This window comes from Vidua macroura, chromosome 1, assembly GCF_024509145.1.
Source record: "Vidua macroura isolate BioBank_ID:100142 chromosome 1, ASM2450914v1, whole genome shotgun sequence".
Taxonomy (NCBI): Eukaryota; Metazoa; Chordata; class Aves; order Passeriformes; family Viduidae; genus Vidua; species Vidua macroura.
In genome coordinates this window covers 133,132,796-133,157,733 of record NC_071571.1, presented here as the reverse complement: position 1 = coordinate 133,157,733, position 24,938 = coordinate 133,132,796, and the positions used below count along the sequence as shown (strand labels likewise).

The 24,938-nt window shown below is 40.3% G+C and overlaps 2 protein-coding genes across 4 annotated transcripts in view; one reads left to right on the top strand and one right to left on the bottom strand.

The window, feature by feature from the left end:
- Positions 1-478: 478 nt before the first annotated feature.
- Positions 479-9,646, bottom strand: LOC128809150 (uncharacterized). Its single transcript, XM_053980921.1, has 3 exons — positions 9,131-9,646; positions 7,731-7,814; positions 479-2,714 (listed from the first exon to the last, which is right to left on the bottom strand). Exons 1-3 carry the CDS (start codon positions 9,644-9,646, stop codon positions 2,529-2,531), a joined length of 786 nt encoding a protein of 261 aa, XP_053836896.1. The 3' UTR covers positions 479-2,528.
- Positions 8,691-24,938, top strand: part of RNF19A (ring finger protein 19A, RBR E3 ubiquitin protein ligase) — a 60,969-nt gene continuing 44,721 nt past the window's right edge. The window contains exons 1-2 of one of the 3 annotated variants that reach the window (XM_053979391.1): positions 8,691-8,893; positions 11,815-11,968. The gene's annotated coding sequence lies outside the window, so the exon portion shown is untranslated. Of the gene's footprint in view, positions 8,894-9,391; positions 9,774-11,814; positions 11,969-24,938 lie in introns of those variants that run through there. The other 2 variants (XM_053979400.1, XM_053979411.1) reach the window with 2 other exon arrangements.

The window sequence follows — 24,938 nt, the reverse complement described above, 5'->3', positions numbered from 1 at the left end:
AGGAAGGCAAGGGCCTCCTGTGAAATGGAAAAAGTAAACCCCTCCCTCTGAATTACCACAATTTCAAAATAAAAAGGCTCTCAGGCAAAGATATGGGAATGGGAATAACAGTTCTTTACTAGGAAAAAGAACTAAATTAAAAAAAAAATGTAATTAGTACAAACAAAACTACTGATAGAGACAGAAACCTGACACCCTGAGGAGTCAGGGTGTTGGTGATAGTCCAGTTAAATGGTGGCTGCTCCTCCTGGAGTGGCAGATGAAATGCGGCTGAAGCGGTGATCCTGTAGAAGGGTGTAGTTTTCTCTGAAGGTCTGGTGATAGAGTAGATGGGCCTGGTCTTCCTCTGGGAATCCAGTGAAGAGGCTGTGCTGATGTCCCAAAAAATGCTGATTTTATGCAGGTCGGGATGCTTGGCTCTTCCCTCTGGGTGGAGGATCTTACAATGGAATGATGTAACTTTGTATCAGTCATGCAGTGAGCCATTCAATGGCCCATTAACAGAAGATATCTCCCCGGAGGGAGCCATTGTTCTTGGAAGAGATAAGAAAACTGCCCAACAGAAGATACCTGCCCCACCTCTGACAGATGGCAAATAGAATATATGCTTATCTTAAAAGCCAGGACAGTCAGCTAAGTATCTAGGTGTAATAATGAATTCCAGTCACCAATACCTTCAGCTTCTATATTCAATGGCCCAGACCTGACAGGTAAGTAAGTGGTGAACTGGGATGACCTAAAGCCTAAAACACATAGCCTGGGCATTGCAGAGAGGCTTCCACATAAGCAGAGATCTATGTTGCCTGTTACTGTTGCAGGGAGTAATTTTTGTACAAAACCTCATAACCTCAGTATATCCTATGGAAGTGAAGGGAGTAAAAAAAAAAAAATCAAGCAGCAGTGGAAAGACTAGGATTACAGATCTTGACCAACTCAATGTCAGCACTAATGCTGCAACAACACAGAGCACTTCACAGCCTGGAAGGCTGGTGAGCTGTTGTTCTTCACCAAGCTCCATGCTTGCACAGCCAGCTGAAGCCTCCAGCAACATCAGAGAGACTGCCCACTGAGCACTATGGCTGCCTTTTTGTTGCTTCAAGCAGAAACCTGGACTATCTCAGTGGCTAAACTTCATCAAAACTTGAAACAACAACAACAACAACAACAACAACAACAACAACATAAACAAGTTTCCGTGCCAAATGTCAATTCTAACCCTTTAGGGATAAATGTGGGGCAGAAACACCTTCCATAAAGTGATGAATAGCACTGTAGTCTCCAGGGAGGACTCCTGCAGATTTTGTAGTAGAGTGCATCTGCAGCAAGTGTAGGATTAGGAATGGTATCTGAAGGATAAAATTATCTCCCAAAAGGCAGGTGAAACCCTAACCCTTCCTTCTAATCATCCAGACTTTGTGACTCATTACCCTTGGGTGAGAGGAAATCTCTGCCCGTATATCTTGGCCAGAATTGAGAGCAGGGGGCACAGAGAGTGTAGTATAAGGTGTCATGTGTTTAGTTGATCTAATGCAAAAATAGAAAGGAATCAAGGGAAAAAACCCTGTGAAGACAAGCCAAGGGGGAAAAAAAGGGGAAAAAGGAAGCAACACCAACACACACAAAGCACCTTCTATAGAACTTGAGGCAGATGCAGTCCTTAGAGAAGCCAAATCCTCCGATTCCTGACTTGATTACTTTGGGACAGTAAGCAAATTCTAGAATGAAAATAAAAAGGCTAGTTCTGGTTCCAGAAATTAACAAGTATGGCCTCAAACATATATATAGTTTAAATAAATTCTGTTTTCTTTTTGAGGAGAGGCACAGCTGGCATATCATCCAAAAACTGTAGCACTCCACTTGTAGCATGGCAGAGGTGAAGCTGGATGGAGTACCAGCCCCTGGGGACCTTGCTGGGCAGCAGGGAGAAGAAAACATATTACAGCATTTTCCTCACTTTGACATCAATGCAAATGCACATAAAGACTCCCATGTAAGGACCTTGAGGGGAAACCATATGAGGAGCAGCTGAGGTCACCTTTTCTGTGAGAAAAGGACACTGAGGGGAGACTACATTGCAGATTCAACTTCCTTGTGAGGGGAAGAGGAGAGGCTGACACTGATCTCTTCTCTGTGGTCCCAGTGACAAGACCCAAGGGAATGGCCTGAAGTTGTGTCAAGGGAGGTTTAGGTTGGATATTATAAAAAGGCTCTTCACCCAGAAGGTGGTTGGGCACTGGAGCAGGGTCCCCAGGGAAGTGGTCACAGCACCAAGCCGGACAGGGTTCAAGAAGTGTTTGGACAATACTCTTGAGCACGTGGTGTGACTCTTCTTTGGATGCTGCAGGTATTTTGGATGCTTTTGGATGCTTCTCTTGCATGAGGAAAGGATATTTGAGACCAGCAGTTCTCTTCTGGTCACATTGCATCATGGTCAATCTAGGCATGTCCTGGTATGCTGACCCATGAACCAAAAACAGTGTTTAGAACGCTCTGTCAAAGATTTAATTATGTACCATTCCTGGGTAAACTCACAGCACTGCAGTCACTGTCCTCTCTGTGTGATGCAAAAGAGGCTTGAAGTCTTGGAAACTGTTGGAGAGAGCATTGGAATTGGGTGCTCCTGACCACAGGAAATTGTGATTAACTCGTGTCAAGTCAGCTTCATGCAAGGAAGCAAGAGTTTCACACTTCTGGAAGGCCTGGTTCTGGCTAGCCTGAGGAAACAGAGACAACAGAGGAGAATTCTGGGCAAGAGGCAAAGGCCAGAATTGCTGCTTTATGAGGGTCATGCTGAGAGCAATCACAACAAACAGCAAACTTGTCAGTGATGTTGGCAGGAAGGAAGGCATGGTCACGATGCTTATGGCAAAATGGCCATCCCAGTGCATAGAGGAGAACAACATAGTTGTAGGACTCACCTGCTGATGCTGAGGAGAACCAGGCTGCATCAGAGTTCTCTGCCCTTGGCAGTGGCTGGGGCTGCAGAATGTGTTACCGTAAGTGGGAACTGCCAGACAATCTGGCAGAGCTGTGTTTGCAGCTCCCCATGTAGAGCAAGCGACTCTCTCCCACAGCTCATTGGCCCTGATGAGGCCAGGAAGGATGACACACTTCTGAAAAGCTCTCTGCACAGAGGTTCTGTGTCCTACTGCTGCTCACTGTTGGCTCTCACATCTATTGTATGAGAAAATGTGTTCCCTAAGCAGGGGCTAAAGGCAACCACTCCTCACCACCTTTGTCCTTTTCATCCACCAATCCAGCTGCACACAGCAATGCTCCTGGACAGAGCTCTGCTTCTGTGAGCACCCCCTATCCAGCTGAGAAGGACACTTTGCTCACTGTCTTTGTCCAGTGTGTGCTCATGTTGGACATGTGACATCTGGCATGACCACATGTGACAGCACGTGACTATGGGTTGTGTCTTGTCATGCCTGCCCAGAATCCCTTCCTTCTGCTGTCCAGTCTAGCAGCTGGTACCCTGGCTGCAAACACATGATGTCTTCAGGTCCACTGACCTCCTGGCCATGGACTTGAGGCAGGTCAGCAGACACTGGAAGGTGCTCTTGAGGAGAAACACTCTGCTTCTGCACATCCCACAGACAGTTGACCGAGGCCCCTCATTGTCATATAGATGGTTCATATTTTTAAATGCCTGTGATACTTAACTGCGACACGGGGACATGCAGAGAGAGAGAAGGCCACAAAAGCCTGCTGCGACACATTTGGAGATCTCATACAACAGCAGAGCATGGCCACAGTGTGCACTGAAGTAGGGACCCCATGGGCATCAAGCCCCTCACCAGCCTCCCCAATTCCAGTTTATTTGTGAGAGAACCTGTAGATACATCGCAGATGGGCCACCCCATGAATAATTAGGCAGTAACAGGGCAGGACTTCGGGGTACGGTCAGTGTGCCACCATGAAAATATGGAGGAGCTGTTTGTGACTCAAAGGACAGCTAAACTGAACAGGTACTTGCCCTTCCTCTCAGCGAAGGTCAAGTGTAAATACTCCCTGTCTCTGACAAAGATGGAGTGTATATGCTGCTTGAAGGACCCATTTGAGACCAATTTTAGAAAAAGTATAGGTCTTCCCTGAGCAGGGTTATTTCCACCATGACTTTCATCTCTTCACATCTCTTCATCATGATGAAAAAGTTATTTAAAAACCCCTAAAGCACTTTTACCTTTATGCAACATTTCCCCCCTATCCCACTGTTCTCACACTTAAACCAGCAAAAACATTCTTGCTCAAGCTTTCCAGAAACAATTTCACCTTTGGGCAGAGAATAAGCACATAACTTCTGAACTCAGAAAAACAGAAATTTCAGGCTGTTCTCACTAAAAGAGGAGGAAAGCTCAGGAGATTAGAATGGAAACGGTGTTGTGCAACAGAAATTACAGTCTGCTGCTTCTTGCATGTAACTCTTACTTGATTTTTATTTATTTCTTTAACAAATTGAAGTTCCTTGATGATACTGACAGTAATAGACAACTGGCCTTTAAAAATGGCTAACTCCAAGAAAATACACAGGTATCACTTCTGCATCCTGCAACTCCTTACCTCCAGAGCTTAAATATTACATCTAGGAGTAGAGTTTTAGGCATTTGAGAAATTTTAAGCTCATATAGTAGTCTTTTGCAGACTTCTGGAGTCTTGTAAGTTGAGTGACATCTTAAATGTGTTTAGGAGCACTTTTTGGGTTCAGGCACTGAGATTCCTCAACCTACTTTTATTCTCTGTCATAGTGGCTGAAAATAAACCTAAATAATTTTTATTTATTTAAGCAGATTTTCTTTCTTGCAATAGGCATGTTCTAGGGACTGCAGTTCTATATATCACCAATTTTCTACTTTTTCTTTATTGACTACTACAGAAACTGATTAGATCAGATGATGTAATTCTAAGATATCTGAGATGTTTGAAATGGCTATGGATGCCTTTATCTTTAATGTTTTATGACATGCCAAAAATCTGGAAAGTTCTCAGCTTGCACATTATTTACTGGTATCTTGCCACTTTGTAACTTGGATCAGTGAGATTGCATCTATATTAGATAGCTCTATTTCTTGCTAATCCATTATCGTAGCCTTGCCACCATGGTACACAGGTATTAATTTTTTTTTTTTATCTACTGCACTCAGTACAATTTGTGACAATCAGTGCACGGCAAATAATCTTTCACAGTGGGCAAACAGAAATCTGATGGTATTCAACACTTATTCCTGTTCTGTGAATTTTGTCTCTTAGCTGTATTTCTATAAAATATTTATCAGTTATATAGTGGCATTTATTAATATTTTCTATTTTTGCATGCCTGATTTCTGTTTTGCTATCCATGTGTATTGCAGATATTTTAATTCATCAAAGGCTTTTATCCTCTCTTCTCTGGTTGCAAGTCAGAATGCATTTCCATACTGCATTTTTTCCAGAGGCAAAATTGATCTGGACAGTTCTCTTCCTTCCCTATGCCACTTGTTCCTGCTGCCACATCAATCTTCTGCAATGCTTTTTGTGCAAATGCAGCCATCTGTGGGGCAACACTGTAAGACAGATCAGTAAAATCAGGGGTGCTAAAAATAAAGTCTCCAGGAAAAAAAAAAAATTGGCGAGACAGCTGAGCTGGAAAACATAGGAGAGTGGTGAATCTTCCAACAAAGGGTGTTCTTCAGAACAAGATGAAAGAAAGATCAAGGACATAAATGTGTGTGTCAAAAGGGGAAGGGCTGAGGACAGGTTTTTCCCTAAAAATGATGGGCTGGAGACCAGATGATGACAGAGCCTGCAGGAAACATGAAATTACCTAACAAAAAAATAGAGTTTGACTTTGCCAATTTTATATTGAAGATGATGGTTGAATATTCAGATAAAAGATTTCAAAGGGAGACTCAGTTGTGGGATCAGAGGCATGGAAACATTTACCCATCATATTTGATACTCTTCCAATATGACTTTAAAGAAAAGACCACCAACACATGAAATTCTGGCCCAAGGTGCTGATTTTACACTACCACATGAGACAACAGTGTTTCATATGTAAATACTGAAATTACACTGAGGCCAGCAGTCCAGAAAAACAGAAATTATGGGAAGGATATATCAAAATTGAGATGAGGTTGTCTATCTCACACCTTTCCTCCATTCCTTACCACCAAGAAGAAAAGCACTTTCCTTCCTCAGCCCTCTCTGCTCACCTCTCTTCATGTTGATATAATTTTTACCCTTCCACATTTGACAGCATGTTGTGTGTTCTTATGCCTTCTTAGAACACACCAGATGCTTTGCTCAGAGGGTAGTATTTTTGTATTGTGATATAATACTTTGTACTTTTCTGCCAGCAACTGAATTAAATACCCACAAAGGTTAAATCCTAGATGTTCTTCAGAAAGTGTTTTGGAAAGACAGGCTAGTTAGCATTCTTAAACCTTGTATGCCTCACCAAATGCACTGTGCATAAGGTACTTCCTCTCTGCTCAAGAGAGCAGAGCAGGAAGCAGTTTGAGCAGCCTCTACTTTTCCTTAATATCTCTTGGTCATCCTGTTCTATAATAATAAGCTAGCAAGCAAGCAAACAAATGTATCTTCCTTACATACCAAAATAAACAACTGCTAGTTTTGGTGTACAGCTTGTGCAGAAAAGAGTTTCTTTCTTCCCTATGCTTAGTGTATTTTGTTAATTGACTATTTTGAATACTTCTGATGAAAAGCACCTACTTGGCTGCAGGCTCTCTCCTGCCAAGCTCTCAGCAGGGTGGCTGGCTGGAGGTTTGCTTTGTCCCTCATCAGCTTCAAGGAGAAACCATCTCACCACCACAGTGACTGCTCAATGTCCCAGTGCAGAATTTTAAAACACCGGCTTCTGTTCCCCTCCTATTCTCCAGCATTAGCCAAGGTATTTCAGAATGTTTGTACTGTTTTGCTGAATCCCTCTGGACATGTAGAAAGTAAAACATTACTGAACTGCTTTGCTGGCTGCTTTTGTTTTATTGGTAGCTGCACATTTGAGCTGGTAAAATGGTTTGCTGTTGCTATTCCAAAATTTGTTCGCTAACCTACCCTGCTATTCTATATGCTAATCTTTTAGTTTCTCTCTTCATTCTCTTTCCCTCACGCACCTCCATTCTTGTCTTTTTCTCATTTTATGAGCTAATTCCCTTTCTCTAATTCCCTTTTTCTGCGTCAAATCCCATATATAACAAAGTGTCTGAGATTTTACTCTGCAAGTTGTTGTATGTAATAAACTTCTGTATATCTTATCCAGCTGAACACAATGGCACCACTTACACGCCCTAAGTGACATGTACATGTTTGCAGTATTGGAGCCTGAGCAACTCACCTAGCCACTGGCTTTTACAAGCCAACAGGGAACTACTGTGGTCTGTACACAACATGCCAAAATTCCAGTATAATCTCATTGGTGTTACCCTTATTTTCCACTTCCCCTCCCTGTTTGTTGTAACTGCCTATTCTGTCATTTCAGATTAACTATCTCAACATGGAATCACTTGTATTTACTTTTAATTTGATGTACTGGAAGTAGTCCTATTGACTTAAACAGAACTATGCACATAAACAAAGGTAAGTATACGTGCAAACCTTTAACTGATGGTACATTGCAAATCCCACAAGAAAAGCATGATACATTTTATTCATTTCACTATCTTTGCACATGTTAAATGCAGGTTGGGTGATTAACAACTTTTTCCAGAGTAAGGTTTCAGGTTTCATACCAGCTTAATGGAAGAACCACTAGTCATAAGCACAGGATCAGCTCCAGTTCCACAGAATTCTGAGACGACAGTGTGAATTATTAACTAGGAAAAAAAAAAAAAGCACACAGTTTAAATCCAAAGTAATAATAATGTAGGCAGAGAATTCTGAAACATGCCAGAGGAGATTCGGAATTGTGCCAGAAGTGGAGGTCAGGAGCAGCAAGCCGGATGTGGGAGAGGGCGGCAGCTACGATAGGGTTGCAGAGGGAGGGAATCCCGCGGAAGACCGCATGAAGGGCTGTAGTAAAAGAAGACGGAGTACCCGAACTCAGGGACGGGTGAGCGATACATCAGCCCTGGGAGGCAGCCCAGGGCTGGGGCTGCTGGTCGCCGGCGCCCAAGGAGCCCGGGGCTGACCGCAGCTAAATGCAGAACAGGGCCATGCCACGAAGGAAAAGCCGGGGGCTTGTGGGCAAATTCTGAGGCGGCTTCTGTTTCAAATGGCAAGAGGGGGCGAAAAGAAGGCAAAAATGTATCTTACAGCACGGAAACAGGGTTTTGTAATGTTGGCAAAGTGAATCAGCGCTCAGCAGCACGACCTATTGAAACGCCCCGATAATTCATTCTTCGCCTCGCACTTTTCCATTTCCATGGGTGTGAAGCCCACGGAACTGTACATGGATATAACGTTGCACCTTGTGCTGCTACTGCAGCTGGCAGCGCTGCGGCGTCCCCCGCCGCGGGGGCAGAGACACCGCACCCACCCCGCCGGCTCCGAGCATCCCCCGCACCACGCCGGGGGCGGCAGCGAGCGGAGACCGCGGGAGGCGCCCCCGGCCCCACCGCGGGGTCCGCAGCCCTCCCGCCCGCCGGGGCCGCCCTGCCGGGGGCGGGCGAGGGGCGGCACCGCCGTGCGCGTTGAGCTCAGCGCGTCGCGGAAACCGACGGCCCGGGCGCCGCCTCCCTCCCGGGCAGCCCCGGCCCCGGCCCCGGCCCCGCGTCGCCCCGCCCCGCCCCGGCCGGGCGGTGCCGCCCCCTCCGTTCCTCACTCGCACACACACACACACACACACACACGCATAGACACACACATAGACACACAGACACACACGGAGGCGCTTCCTGCGCGGCGCCGGGCTCGGGCGGGCGGAGCAGCGCCGCTTCCTCCTGCCGACTCACAGGTACCGGGGGTGGGTCCGCGGCGGGGCGGGGGGGCCGAGGGGCCCGGCCGTGGCGGCGTCCCCCGGCTCGGGCCTCCGCCGGCGGCCGCCGCCCTGAGCGTGGCGGCGGTTGAGGGGTGGAGCGGAACCTCCGAGCCGGAGCCGCCTCTGGGCGGGAGCCCGAGCCCGGGGGGGAGAGGGCCCGAGAGCGACCTGGGGGCCGGGGGGAAGTCGGCGGCGTCCCCCGCTGCTGCTCACATTGCTGAAGGGTGAAGTCATCGTGCCCATTGTCTCCCCCCCGGGCGGAGCCAGCGGCCCGTGGCGAAGGAGGAGGGCACGGCGGCTCCCCAGGGCTCGGGGAGCCCCGGGTGGGTCCTGCTCGGCCCCGGCGCGGCGGACGCGGTGTGCGGGGAGGAGCTGCCGCCCGCCGCCAGCCTGGGTGGGCCGCGGGGCCCCTCGGCCGGCGCCGCGCTCCCGCCGCCCGGCAGCGGCATCGGGCCGGGGGAGCTCCGGCACTTGAACTTGGGGGGCACCGGGAGACCTGGCACAGGGAGAGCAGCGCGAGCAGCTCCCGGGCCTCCAGCACCCCGGGCGCAGCGTTCGCACCTCCCCCCGAAGAGTTTCTAGTTGACCTCTCTGTGGTCTGTTGCCCACCCCGGATCCGGTGGGTCGGAGGAGTGGAGGAGTTTGCAGGGATAGAGTATCTCGGCTGTGAAGGCGGTGGAGGACAAGCACTGGGAATAGCCCGCGTCCTGCCGAGTGTTTTCCTTGCATAGGTCCTTCTGCAAAGCTGGGAGTTTTCCACCTAACCGTTTGCTGTACACATACAGCAGATACTGCAGGCGCACGTTCGAAAGATAGGGAAGATTTGGTAACAAACAGTGTGAAAGCCAGCGTGCATGTAAGTGAGCTGAAGAGGTGATGGCTGGCAAAGGGAACGCGTCCTTCTGCCTTTCTCGTTCTGCTCCAGTACTGCCTCTTGACAGAAAGAAATGGGGCTTTGCCAGAGGGGTAGTAGTGGAATGGAGTTATGGGGTTATACCAAAGGGAAAGTAGTAAAATGCTGTTAGTGCTGAGCAGAGAAATCAAAATTTGAAGCCTTCATGCCCTTGTGGTTGCTTATTGGATATGTGCCTGTGTTTCTCCGTGAGGAGCACAACAAATCTTGTTTCTGTTAAAATACTGTAGTTGGCATTGGTACTGATCAGAGCTTTATCTCAACTGTCATCAAGGACAGCATTATTTTATTAAGCACGGTTTGGGGAAACGCATTTTGCAGGGTTTAATTCTGGAGACAAAACTAAATATAAATTCATTTTGAAAATTAATTTTCCCCCTCAGTGTTTTTTTAATAACTAATCGGTTTTTCAGTCAAAGAACCATATTTCACTGTCCAATTAAGTGTTTCTTATTAAATTCGTTGGAAAAGAAAGTTTCTGGTTTAATATCCAGGTCAGACTGAAGTAAAATTCTGAATTGCCCAGCTAACAGAATTCACTTGGATGCTTAGAAATGATGGCTGTGTAACATTACTTAACAGTTTACAAAATCTGGTACTTACTTAACTGTAAACATTTAAATGCTTGTACTTCAAGTTTTCAGAAAGCTGAGAAAGCACTTTTTTATTTTTAATTGCATGTGAACTTAGCCTGTTTGTCCAGAAAATGAAAGTTTTGCTTTTGCACAATGATAATAATGCTAATCTTAAAAACAAGTTCAGTAAAAGGCTTACATATGTATAACTCTTCTGTGTGCGTATTTCTTGAAATATGCCAGTTTCAGCTGCATTTTATACAATTCAGCATTTATAAAATTTATAAAATGCTGAATTCAAGATGTTTTGTTTATGTTGTCAGCTAAACAATTTTTAAATTTTTTAAAAGAAGGAGTTGAAATGTTTAAGTGTGTTTTTCTTCTCTCCCCTTCAACTTAAATCTGTCAGACAAATGACACATTCCTTATGCAGAGCAATCATCAGATTTTGATTAATTGTACTAGCTGAGGCTCAGGAGGAAAGAAGATGCTTGACAGATGTATTTGTTTACCTTCGTAGTGTGTACGAATTCTGGTCTCTCCATTAGTAAATGAATCATTAAAACTCCCTTAGCTATGGGATTCCCAGTTAACATTAATAAATATAATAGGAAAACTTGTTTTATGTAACTAGTATCAACCTGTGAAAGAACACAAGCCCTTGAACTCTTTTGGCAGTTAGGTGGTCTTTTGTGGTGGAAAATATATATTTTTTTCCCCTCCATATTCTTAATTAACAGCATTTAGCTACTATTCCCCTATGAGAAATAGAGAAGCTACTATGAGAAAAACTTCAGACTGAATTTGGTTGATGAGTAGGTGATTCTTCCTAACTAGTGCAGTAGGTAGGGTTTTCTCTCCTGTTTACTGGGCCTGTTTGATCCATGCTTAGTCTTATTAAAGTATTCCTTACAAAGATCCAACATGCACACCACCCCCTTCCTTCCAGGGTGACAGTGTAGGATGCTAAATCTTTTCATAGGACATCTGAATCCTGGTTTGGAAGCACTAAGAAAGATCTTTGAGCTCTGAAGTACAACTGCAGTGCTCTGGACCACTGTCCTCTGATGGCCTTTAGCCAAGCTGGTGGTCTCCATTATGGGGTCAGTTTACTCTGGCCCATGGTCAGACATCCATATTAGCTTTGTGATTTGTTTTCTGAATTGTACCTAAACATCATATACTGGCCTAGCAGAATAAATTTTAATACCTGAATTAAATGAGTGATGGATACATGTTTTGGGTCCTACTCCTGGTGTGATTTGTGGTTTGTAGCTGAGATGTGAGTCAGTCCAAGTCTTTCTGAAGGTCAGTGAAAGGTCTTTGAATGATTAATAAAAGTATTAATTTTAACACTGGCTTATCCATAAAGAAGTTGATTTCAGAATTTTGTCTTGTATTTGTCTTAGCTCTGTTTCCATTGTGCCTTCTGTGTTAACTGATGGAAGATGTGTAGCTGAATGAATCGATGTACCTAATACAGCTTCAAGACACTGAGACTGGTGTTGATCTTACTGCTAAAAGCATGTGAATTGCACCTGAAGGTAGACTTCTACCAAGAAGGTAAAAAGTTACATTCAATCTTAGAGAACTGATTGTTTTTATTAGTGTTGCAATGTACCATTTTTTCCCCCAGTAGGAAGAATATGGAAGAGGTTGTATCAAAATCTCGTAAAACAGTTGTTTGAGTTTTTTTTTTAATGCTCCTATTTTTCACAAGAGGAGACTTCCTTTTATTTCTGAGTCTCTGAAGTGGAAGTCTTATTCTTGTTTTATTCTAATTTTAGTTAATTTCGAGTAATTTGTATTTTAAATCACCAGTGAAATAATCTTTAAGGAAAAACATATACCTTTTTGTGTTGTTTATAGATTACACTTCAGATACTGTTGTGCTCTACTTTGACCCAGAAGGAAACTTACAAGTAGAATCACATTCTTCCCCCTTAAGTATTCACTCAAGGGATTTATTTCAGCAGAAGATTTCTTCAGGCACTTAAAATATTTATTTTATTTCTTGGAGCATTGTAATAATAAATAGGTATTTAGTCTACTGCTGGTATTTATGGATTGACAGATTTCTTCCAAACTTCTCTAAACTAATGTTCACCTCATTATTGCAGATCTTTTTGTAAGTTTATTTTTTAGTTGATGGAAAGAGACTTTGTGGAAGAGATTTCACTCATCTGAGTCATAAGGTGCCTTAGTCTTCTTCAGTGATCTTGATTGTTTCATGTACATTTCTGGCAATTCTCAAGCACTTCATAATTGTGTTTTACCTTGGTTTTGGTTGTTGGTCCTTCTCTGGCATGGGTTGCTTGCTTTTTCTGTTTGTTTTCCCCTCTTAGTGCAAGTACTGACCAACCAAAGCAATGGGTATCTAGTAAGAGCTGTAAATGTTGGATGGGACTAGAGTATTACAGGTCTCTACAAGAAGTTTTCTTCCTGTTGTGAGCATGTCTTATGCCAGCTTTAGAATGGTCTTTGAAGAACTCAAAGTAGAATTTGTAGAAGGAAGAAAAGCCCCACAGGTGAGCTGTGAGATATCATTTGTGATACCACCCTTAGGTCTTCCATCATTAAGGCAAGTGAGAAGGGCTTTGAGTGTCTGTTTTGCTTTACCTTCATTGATACTGTAGCATACTTCTTAGAGGAACTAACTGTACCTTGGGGCTTATCTATGGAACAAGACAAAGTAGGAGTACTTTCATTTTTGGTTACTTTTTTGTAGTGGAAAGATTACTGTAGAGTTTTCCAGTTTTAAACTGTGGATTGAAGTCAGTCACCTGCTGGGCAGCTGGTAGCCTCCTGCTGGACATGTAGCCAAACACGAAATGAGAATAATTGTTGTGGATTTTGGGGTTTTTTTGAAGGGCGAGTTTCCAGAGATTCACTTTGCATTTAGACATACTGTACTAGTCTGGAAAGCTAATATAAGAGTTATTTTAACCTAAAGCAACTTAGCAAAATGACCTAATGAAATGAGCTTAAAGTTTCATATATACAGGTGTTTCCTCAGGCATTAAAACTTCCTCTCTTTAGAGGCTGGCATATCCCCTAATGATGTCTTCAGCAAGACAATATAGGGCATCTTGCAGAAATAAATGTTTGTACCAATTGAGTTTGGTATAGTCACTTGTTTTTGCTTCCTAGGTAGAGCACAACTCTGTTAATACAAGTATCCTGTTATTGTTCAGCACAAACTGTCATTGTGGGACTATGTCAGTTCTGTTCTGCTTCCATTTATAGTAGAGATAAATTACTGTTAAACAAACATTTTTCCATAGGTCCTTTAGTTGCTCCCATAAGGCAGATTAGAGCTTACTGTAAATTGGAGCGCCTAGCTGTCCCCTTCTGTTGTTCCATTTAGTGGATGAAGAACTGCTTCAGCAAAAGGACTAACTCTGGGGAAATTGTGTATAGTAAGAATCATGTTGTTTTGTTCTCATTGTGTTTCACTGATGCTGCATATCCTTAATAAATAAAATTACCACTTTTAAGTTTCTTTGTTAATGATAAGATTTTTCACCTAAAAACAAACTCTGTGAGCCACATCAAGTAATCAAGTTGTATTTTTATCCTAAAATGCTTAATATGTCAGACTGTTCCAGCTGTAGTGTTTAGTGCATTGCGTACGACTTCTGTGTAAGACAAATTTACCTTGCACATATTTTCAAGAAATGTTTTTTAGGGAGTGCAAAGTGGTCTTGCACCTTGGGGATCTTCTGAACAGTGGAGGTTCAGGTGGGACTGAGGGTTTTAGTTGAGGCATGGGGTTTGGCAGTGCTGCCTGCTAGTGTTCTGGATATGATGGCACCACAGCACTAGTGCTGCTGTGCCTTGTTTTTATTTTTAAATATTTATACAAAATAACCTTTTTAACTGCTCTTAGACAAATAAGAGTCTTTCATAGCACCATAACAGTTGCATTCCAGAGGAAAAGACTATTGGTGTTGCCATGCCTAAATGCGTCATTCATCTGTTTCCTTTGCTAAAAGTACATGGTGCTCAGAACTGACTGTATATTTCTGTGAAACTGGACAAGGGGAGGGATGTTTTGGCAGATCTTCTGCAATATAGCCATTCAGAATTCAATCTCAGGAAGAAACATTTATACTCTTTTTAGGAAATAGAAGGCTTTTATTTTGTGTAAATTAGATAGTTGAGGAGTGCTTTAGGCTTTTTATGACCTGCAAATTGGGGCCATATGCCAAGCCTGTATTCAGTGTTGCAGCTCTTCCTTGTATCAAGATCTAATAGGACTTTCCCAGTAAATGTTTTATTGAGTATTAATTAACATCTGTACAGGAACTGTGTATAATAAGTGATGATGCTGACAGAGAGTGGTTGTTGTAACACACTGTTTGGCTTTTCTCCTTCATATCAAAATGCATTATACAGGGAACTTCAGGTAGAAGTTCCTCAGTCTTCTGATAGTGGAAGAACATTTGGATGGGAATGAATGGTGATTGTGGTGACATCATTCTACTGGCAAAGATGAAGCCTGATAACAAACATTTTCTACTGGTTGGCCATTGGGAACTATCTTACTCTGAGTCTGCCTTTCATGTTTCTGTGATAAGCAATCTAATACATTGATCAATGCGAAGAAATGTGTCTGGAAGGTAGAGTGTGTTCAAGGTTACTTTATTTTTAGATTATGTACTGGAAAAATAACTTCAATTAAAGTGTTCTCCACTGTGTGTCCTAATGGAGGTGCTCTGATTTTGTGTTCTACTATACTATTAAATTGAATATAAACAGAATAAAACATTTAAATTACCTTTTTTTTTTCCTGAGTTGAAGACCTTGCTTCAGTTTACTGAGACAAGCAGCTACCTTTTCACTTTCATTTTACCTGTGAAGCTGTATCTGATACTTACTATTTGTTTGATTTTGCTTTTTTCAAAAGAAGAAGCTAAGTTTTCCTTTATATGATACTGCTAAAAACATCTTGGGAGACCAGGAGCCCTTTTACTCAGGGTCAGAGATGGAGGTATCAAACTTCTAGCTCCTTTTTAAGTGAAGGGAATGACAGTGCTTATAGTCTGTGAAGCCAGACTGCTGATTTACTGAAGTGTAAGATTTTACAGTCAGTGTAAATTTTACCTGTGGGGCAACATAGAGGGGAAACCTAAAAAACTGTTGTGCATGCTGCTCTTCATTTCACACCACCATGATTTTAAGCCATCTGCATTTTGACTGAGAGGTTTTAGTGCCTAATGACAAAAAGCATTTTCCTTCTAAAGTTCTTATATGACTAGTTTGGGTTTTTTTTAATCTCCTCTCTTTCTTCACCTTCCTGTTCCTATTTGCTATTGCACATTCTTCCCTTTATGTGCCAGTATGCTTTGTTTGGCCTTTGTCTGTGGTGGTTGTGCATAGCTGCAGAAAAGTAGATTTCGCCTTCTGTGACCTGACACCAGGCAGAAATTCAGCCAGGGCAAGAATAGAAGAGAGCTTGTAAACTCAGCACAGGAGTCCTGAGTCTTTCCATTATTAACAATTAAAGATGATTCCAAGATAAATTAGGTAATGGATTAACTAATTCATGAAAAGAGAACAAGGATAAACAAAGAGAAATATCCTGCTTTGCAAGAATTTAGATTATTAGGATTACATGCTGCCTGCATGTCTGGGAAAGAAAGAACAAACTTCCCTGTTTTCAGTGTTTAATTTATTTAGTAGATAAGGTATATGATGTGCCAGATTAATTCAACAGCAAAAGATAAGTTTAAGCTTTGCAGGAGGTGTTTTACTGGGGAATGGGTTAAGAAATAGAAGCATCCTGTTTAGTCCTGCCCAGCAATGCTACAGCTTTTTCTTTAATACAGTAAGCAGTGAAAACGGTTTCTTTCTACCTCCTACACCCTGTCCTAATCAGCATAATATCTTGGCTGGATCTAGACCAAGAACTGTTGATTGACTAAAACACCAAGACAGTGACATGGTTTTGTTTTCATTGTTCCTTTTTTCTGTTTTGTTTCTGAGGTGTGAAATATTGCTGGTGTTTTTTTTAGGGCTATACAGTCATATCCTTTTTCTTATCTCAGATGTCCTATAATATTATCTTTCTGTTTTAAGGGTAACAAATAATTTGCTATTTGTTAATAAAAAATACAAAAATATTTTTGTATTTTTGTTGCAACCTAAATTATCTTTCACAAGCTGTGGGGATCTTTGCACTTTGCTTTTTAAAGCCACTTTATGGAAAATTACATATGCACAATTAATGCAAAAGGCACAATATGCTGCATTTGTAGGATGGATTCTCTTAAACTACCTGTAAATTTGCTTTTGTTTCTCTCTGGTGGATAAAAATAATAAAAAAATATTGGTAATAAAGAATATTTGATATGGTTGGTATTTCTTATGAAATTGTGAAAATGCACCTCTAACTATGCAGATAAATAGTTTTATTGTGCTAAAAATCATTCAGTGAGAGAATAAATTAGAATCCCGAAAGGAAGGAGCTTCCAATTGGCAGTACAGTGAACAGAAATGCAACACTTCAGGGGAAGCTTGGGTAGATTGATACTTTTTTCTGTAAAAATACACTGTGGGTAGTGGAACTCTCTGTAAAATACAGTCCTTTTGAAGTTAGAACTATTCACTTTAAAGTTCATCCCTGAAATAGGGTGCTTTGTACCCTATAGATTAGTGTATAGGTTAGTGTATAGATTAGTACCTGGATGTGGGTGATTTTGGAGTATTAGGTGAAGTCTTGTTTTGGTGATCTGATTTTCCTTCAAAAAAAGGGGGTTTATAAGATTTAACTTCATTACTACAAGTGTCAAGTCATAAAAACAGTTGACTGGATTATGGCTTTGAGTATGTATTATTGAAGTCAGTACCTACTTGGAGTAACTTTAACTTACTTAATATTCATTCTGCAAAACAGTGTATTCTGCAGGTAAAGAATGGCTCAGGTTTTCATTATGTATAAAATGCAAGAACTCTGTCTATTGTAAAGACAGGGAAAATAGGTTTAGGATGCTGGTAGTTCAACTGTTTCTCAGAAGCCATGATAATGAGTGCACTAGAAATACTAGAAAGGGCAAGGTATGCCTTCTGCAGCAATTACATGACTGGTTTGGCCAGGCTTTGAAATGTGAAGGATTACACATGTAGATGAAAAGTGAAACTGTTCCTGCCACTGCACTCAATTAATTGTGATTTTAAGGTTTCAGGTAAAAGTCTCAACTGTTAAGAAAGGCCAGAATTAAAGTTGAAGAAGCAACCATAGCTGGATTATCATTTGTGCCTACCTTTATTAAGTTACTGTTCTTAATACTGTGAATCTTGGCTGTGTTTGGTCGGGTGGGAATGTGTGTACACTATTGATACTGCAGGTATCTTTGAACATATTTACTGTGTAACATGCCCAAGAACTTAGTTTCATTTAGGCTATCTCAGGTCAGGCATCTGAGGTGGTAAATAAATTAATCCTTAATCATGTTCTAATATTGTATCTGTTAACAGGGATAATAACCATGCTACTTCAGTGGAATGAGTATGGTTTTGACTATTTCAGCAATATGAACCTGAGATATTGGTGCTCTGTAACGACTTACAGGGAAATCAATTTCTGCTTTCAATGTAGCCTTATGCAGTAGTTATTTATTTGTTTATTTATTTATTTTTATGGGGGGCACAATGAGTAAGGATAAACAAAATCCTAACCAGTGACTTGATAAGTGTGTACCAGGCAAAGATATTACTGGGAGGAAGGGATAAAAGCCACGCAGTTAAACTGTCATAACGTACTTCAGCAATCATTTCCAAATGTAACTTCATCAAGTAGAGAGAATTATTTCTAATGTAGTTTCCTAATGTGTTGTTTTCTATCCATTAAAAATAATAACTGAAGACATATCAGGAGGTTCGGAAGTTACTCACTAGGCTGCTGTTTGAGCTAGTAGTATTTAATAATACTGTGTCATTCTTTATAGGGATTGACCTGAGACAGTATGATCCACATGCTTGTGTAGAGTGTTTTATGTCTGTCTTTGGACTGTAGAGGATGGGCAACAGAGGAAGGCTTGCTTTGGTGGTACAAGCTGCTTTTGCTGCTTTTTCTTTGTCACCAGCAATGTAACTTTTACTTTCTGCATCATTAATAGTATTTTATGCAAATCCTGTTCATACTTAGCCAGTTAAGATGTTTGTTAGGATGATACCTTAGCTGATCTAAAATCATATCCTTTTCAATACCTAATCTGATGTCTTTACTTTTTCTCTCCTGTGATTTGGAGATGCTTTCCCTCTGTTTCCTGTTCAACTACTCTGTTGAATCTTTCTTGCCTTTGTTGGCTTGTTTTCCTCTAGTGTTTGTGATCAGCCAGTCCATTCTGTCTCTCATATATAATCTCTTATTACTTATGCTAAAGTTCACAGATTACTTGCCCAAACAACACTGTTGGGTTTCCTCACTCTGCAGTCCCCCTTTTTTCCTTACATTTTTCCCTTTAGCATGCTCTGATGGAGTTGCTGTTCAACCATCCAGTTTCAGTGCAGGTTTCTGCCTTTCTGGCAGCCACCATTTTGGCTCTTGTTAAAATTGTAACACTGTTTAGGTTGAAATCCCACCCCCTCCACATTTGGTTGAAGTTTCTTCTACATTGCTGCCACTTATTAGTTGGATGTTGGAAAGCAGAAGTCTGTTTCCTACCTTTATTTCCTGGTACTTTGATTGAGGTATAATGTTCACCTGGAAGTGAAAGGAAGATTCTTTTCAGTTCCAGGCTGGATCAAGTTTAGTAGAGATATTAGCAGATAAAATATATGCTCTTTGCTGAAGACTGGGTATCCTTTTCTCATATTCCCAAAAACTTGCAAGCAGGGATATATTCACATTGCTGGAAGGATGATAAAATGTACATCCAAGTTACACAGGCTGGAATTCAAATTCCAGCTTCAAAGTGTGCTAGTGTTAAACATTTCCAGAGAAAACACTGCAAACTTTTAATTTATTTTCTCTTCTAGGATAATTTTCCCCATTAGATTGTTGTGGGTTTTTTTTGAGCTGTGGTGGTTTTTTGTTATTGTCTTAAGTACTTTGGTTAAAATAAAAGTTCTAAAGAAGATTCTAGTTCTAAAGAAGATTCTGGAACTTTTAGCCCAGTTTGCTTGAGAAGATTCTAAGCAGGTTGGAAAATAGGATGTTAGAGTGGGAAGTGTCAGGCAGTCATAATAATAACTAGTCTTTCTTTTAACAAGAAAATACTGTCTTTTGAAGTAAATTACTTGCTAAACTCTAAAAATTAGGTGAGTCACAGTGCATTTAACTTACTACTTTATTTTCTGTTTTCAATAGCATGGTTGTATTTTTCCAATTGGACTTAATCTGACTGTGTGCTTGTATTCTCCTCCCCCATAACATCTGCTGTTTAACCATGAGGTGCTGTATCCATCCTTGCTTTACAAGCCTGCTGCTGCTTTTTGTAGGACTGCTGTACTTTTTTGTGTGCTGCTGGTATCCAGCACCTCTAGGGTGAGTTCTGGTAAATGATTGCCTTCTGGGAGTTAGTGCATAAGCTAGTTTGGAAACTTGGCTGCTAGCAGAAGGACATTGTTAATTTAGCAAATAGCCACAGTGATTTAAAATGTTAATACTTGTTACCACCTTCTATTAATGACTTTCTCTTGGAATTTACTAACCTACAACCATTCACATAATGCAGTGAGTGTCCCTGCTCCTATTCAGATTTAACTTAAACCTCTGTTACAGGCAGTTTAAACCAAATGTCTGACCTCGCTCTGAAGAGTGAAGGGTGGTCATGTTCTGAATTCGTGCTTCAGGGTGGGTTAACCTGCAACAAGAGATAGCATGGGCCACTGCTTGTACTAATTTAACCCTCTGAAGCTAATTCAGTGGGGGCTCCTTCTGTAGGATCTGAAAATATGTAGTGAAGCTTACTGAGCATAAAGTTCCTCTGAGAGCTTCTTGCTCTATATATTGGAAAAGTTGTATTCTCTTTAGTATTTAAATATTTTAGTATTTTAAAATGCATCCATATCTACCGACATTCATGTTGATCTGCTGTGTCTCTGTCCACACTGAGTTGCTTTGTGCATTGCTGGAAGAAATTATGTTAAAATACAAAAAACCTGCAATCTGCCTAATTGCACATTAATAGAATTTTGTAAATGTATTTTTTCCTGCTGAAATAGATTTCTTAAAGCTATATTTAGCTTAATTAGTCTTAAACAAGTCCAGATGTTACTATAACTTCAGTGATAACTGATTTATAAAATAAGAAGTATGTTTGAATTAAAACTGAAAGCACGTTGAAAACAAGCAATGTAGTATCTCATGGAATTATGCAACCTAGCTTAAAGGGGGATTTTGTGTTGTTAGTTTGTTTGTTTGAACTATCATGTCCTGTAGGTATTTTACTACACTATTTTGATAATGCTGAGGATTTTCTTCATATATTTACAGCTTGAAGTCACATTGGTGTTTTCTTGTCACTGTGATAATTTTATTTTATGCTTAGGGCCACAGAGCATGCATGGCTTGCTCGTACTGTGAAATAATACCCTATGGTTGCTTTCTTTTAATAAACTAGCAAGATAAATATTAAATTATATGTTATAGCAGGTAACATAAGGAAATGCTTGAAAGATCTCCTAGGCTGACATAAAGTTTGTTTCTCAGAAGTTTAAATAGCTTTTCAATGCAATTATATACCTGCTTCCTCCAATGTATTTGTGTAATGTTTTTCTTTGGAACTGTAGGAGGAAATAAATGGTTTAAGTAAACAGTGAAGCTCCTGACTTCAAAGTACTTCTTTCAAAAGTGAAACGACTTTCCTTTCTTAAATAAATAAAAACCAAACATACCTTCCCATCTTGCATTTTTTATTTGTATGTATAAATCTGGAGGGATTTTCATCTTGAGTCTTCCATAGCAAAAGAACTATTACTGTTGAACACCTCAAATTAGATTATATTACGGACATGATTTAGTGGTGGACTTAGCAATGTCAGGTTAACACTTGGACTCAATGATTTCAGGTCTTTTCCAACATAACTGATTCTGTGAATTTTTGTTGGAAAAGGTTTACTTGGCTTATTCTAATATTTCATATCTTTATTACTGTGGTGTAAATAGAAAAGTTTTCCATGGAGAAGAGCTCCCTGGTTGAAAGAGGCAATACAGATAATTTTTTTTTTTGTAGTGGTACTGCAGGGCAGTGTCTTTTCTTCTTCAGTGACTTCTTACCTAGAGTATCCCAAAAACAGACTAGATAGCATCTATCTCATGCTTTGCTTAACCAGGATATTACTTAAGGAATATAATTAAAATAGAATATTTTTTTCTGGCAAAGGTTGTTTAATTAGGATGTCTGCAGATACTTGATTTTCAAATGCACACAAATACGCAAAATTGTTGGACTCCCTTTCATTTTCATTTTTCTTACTACAGCTACAGCATTTTGAATGCTCCTGAAATTCTGTCATGTTTAGGTTTCACTGCCAGTTCATTTCTTCTGCAGATCTGACCTGTGAGGACTGCTTCCCCACATTCTCCTGGGATGCCATGTGTTTAATATTCTTGCTGTGTCTGTATAAGTGTGTGTTAAGCATTTTAAAAGACATGATGCTTTTTGTTTGCTTTGGTCTGTTTTCCCAACTTTTTATTAAAATTTTTTCCTTTTATATTACGCTCTGTAGTGAAGTGCTTTCAGCAATCTCTTGGAAATAATGTAATTTTCAAGATTTTTACTAGTTCAGCTGTATTTCACGGCAACTTTTTGGTAGCTTTGGAGAAATATTTATCAAGTTCATGATTGGTGAAATATTTTATTCTTTTTGACAAGCCAGACCAGGTGTGAACTACATACAAATACAAGGGTTATGTTTTATAAACTTAATGTTCTCACTGGCTCAGTAATTAGGCTGACTTCATCTTGCCTTTATTCAGGGCATAATACTAAATATTTGTATCAAAATTTTGAAATTATTTGGCACAAGAAATCTCTGGCAGAGCTAGATGAGTTTGTATTTTAATTCTGTAGAATAAAGCTACTTTAATTATTTTTTAAGGAAGCTTTTCTTCACAAGCTTGTTTATTGGTTAGAATCAGTTACATTGTAGTATAGTATATTGCTTTCTATCATGTATTTGGTATTTTGGGAAAGATTAAAAATAAAAACCAACACATTGGTTGGAAAACTGAGATACTAATGCTCATTTATATGGCCATAAAATTTTAACTTCAAGGTTTTCTGTGTGGTTTAACACTTCTAACTAGCTTGTTCCTCAGCAAAAATTGAAGGCTAATATTCTTTTGTAAAAGGCAGACTTTGAGTTACTAGAACATCTGAAATCCAAGGCATCAGTTTAAAAATTCCCCTTCTTGCCAGTTGTGATTGCAGACTATTCTATAGCTAATTGTTATATTTCTGAGGCATTTAAAATAACGAGGAAAAATAATATTTGGAATAAAAATAATTCTTTTGAATAACTGGATTGGTGTTACAATATTAGATTCCTTTAAAATTTAATTAATTTGATAAAATGTGTGGACTATTATAGATATTATACATAATGAGAAGGGAATATGGAAATAAGAGTGAGTTATTTTACCCTGTTCTGTAGAGAAAAAAAACAAAGAAAGTTTAGTGATATGCAGAGGATCAGAGTGCTTCTGCTCTATTCCTTTTTTTCCCGGTAGCTGATACAGTGATTGACAGGAGTTCAAATTTCCCCTCCACTTTTAAAATGAAACCAATCTGAATCCAAGTTGCTTCCTCAGCTCAGACTAGGTAAGGACATAAATTATATGTTGGAGAGACAAGTTTGTTTCTGACCCCTCTGGGTGACTGGTGAAAACTTGGCAGCCTGGGATTAAATCAGTGTCAGCTGAAAGACATCCAGCGTGCTCCAGGGCGATTCTATCCCACCTTTAATAATGCTTCACAAATGAGGAAAAAAATGTGCTGTCAATTTGACATAAAATTTATTATTAAGACAAAAACTGTGCCTGCTCAGGATTCAATTTTGTTAATTTTCTTCCCCCATATATTAGTTTTGACTGGGAGGGCTGGGGGGCAGGGAGAATATTCTGGTGCGAAGTTTAAATTCAAGTGATTAGTGTGGCCTCTAGTTGGGGTTATAGCCTGGTTCTGTTGTTCTTTTGTATATGTAATTAGACAGCTGTCTTAAAATGTCACGTGACATCATGAATCAAAATAATCTGGCTATTGACTGCCATTTTAATTTTTTGTGGAAAGGGTTTCTCTTGAATAGCTAGCTTCTCTTTTTTTTTTTTTTTTTTTTTTTTTTTTTTTAATATGGTTATTTTTCACTCTTGTTAAATAACAGATGGAAAGATGGAACAGACCAGAAGAAATCATGTTCAGGGATGACAGGATTTTGTATTTGCATGGGAAAGTGATTTCAGAGCTTGTTGGTGTCATTGTATGTTACTTCTCACAGTTCATTGAAGGAAGTCCTACTGAAATGTAAATGCATTATCAACAACGTATCTATAAAATGGAGGCCCAGAGTTGTTGGAAATAAAGCCTCTTGTGTGGCAAAGCTGGAAAGAAAATGAAGGGTTCACTGTAATTTGGCACTGATGCTTGTTTGGCAGCCCTCCCATCTTTCTTATCTTGGCTGGTGTTCATCAGTCAGTGGTCAGTGAACTTGGATGTGGATCATGATGCATCAGAAAGACACCTGTGATATGACATAATATAAAGAAAAAGAAGACCCAAATCTGTTTTCCTTTTCTGAACAATTCATAGTTACTCTACTATCTGTTAAAACTATGATTTTTAGATCAATTTGTTTGTTGAAGTTCCTGTCACTTTAAAAAAATAATGAATGTTATGTATGATCAAAAAAATTCATGGTGTTTCTTCTGAAGATTTATTATTTCATCCTGATTCATATCCTGGTTTTCTGGTAACCAATGACAAAAGGAGACACAAGTATTCTCCAGCTGTTTGTTTGTAAATCTAGAAAATATGTAATTCACTGTATTACAGGTGGCTGTGTGTGGCTGTAAATGATGCAGAGATTTATGCAGTACTTCCCTCTGTCAGCCTCTGGTCAGGCACTTGCTTCCCTGGCTAACACCGCTGTTCCAAGGCTTCACATCTTTCTAGGTGGAAATTCAGTTCTGATATAAGAAAGATGAGGATAAGTTAGAACTTCTGTCCTCATATTATAGTGTGAGAACAAGAATAAATTCAGTTGGCTTAGTAGCAAATTAAATACTGATTTTTGAAGGAGCAGTTTTTTGAGCTGTGTTTCATTAGGCTGTTGGGCTCATCGCCGTAGATTTTCTTGGGTATTCACAGTGCTGAGAGAGATTTGATATTTATATGGATGGCAGTATAGAAGGTACTAGAACATTCTGGCTGGGAGATAAATGTACTCTTTGAATCTGAAACTACTCTGACAACTTAAAAGTTTGTGTTTAGAGCCTGGGACTAATAGAAAATTTGTTGCACCTGTCATTTGCACAATGGAGTCTTACATAGGCTGCAGGCAGGATCCTGAACTCTTAAAATTGGGAGCG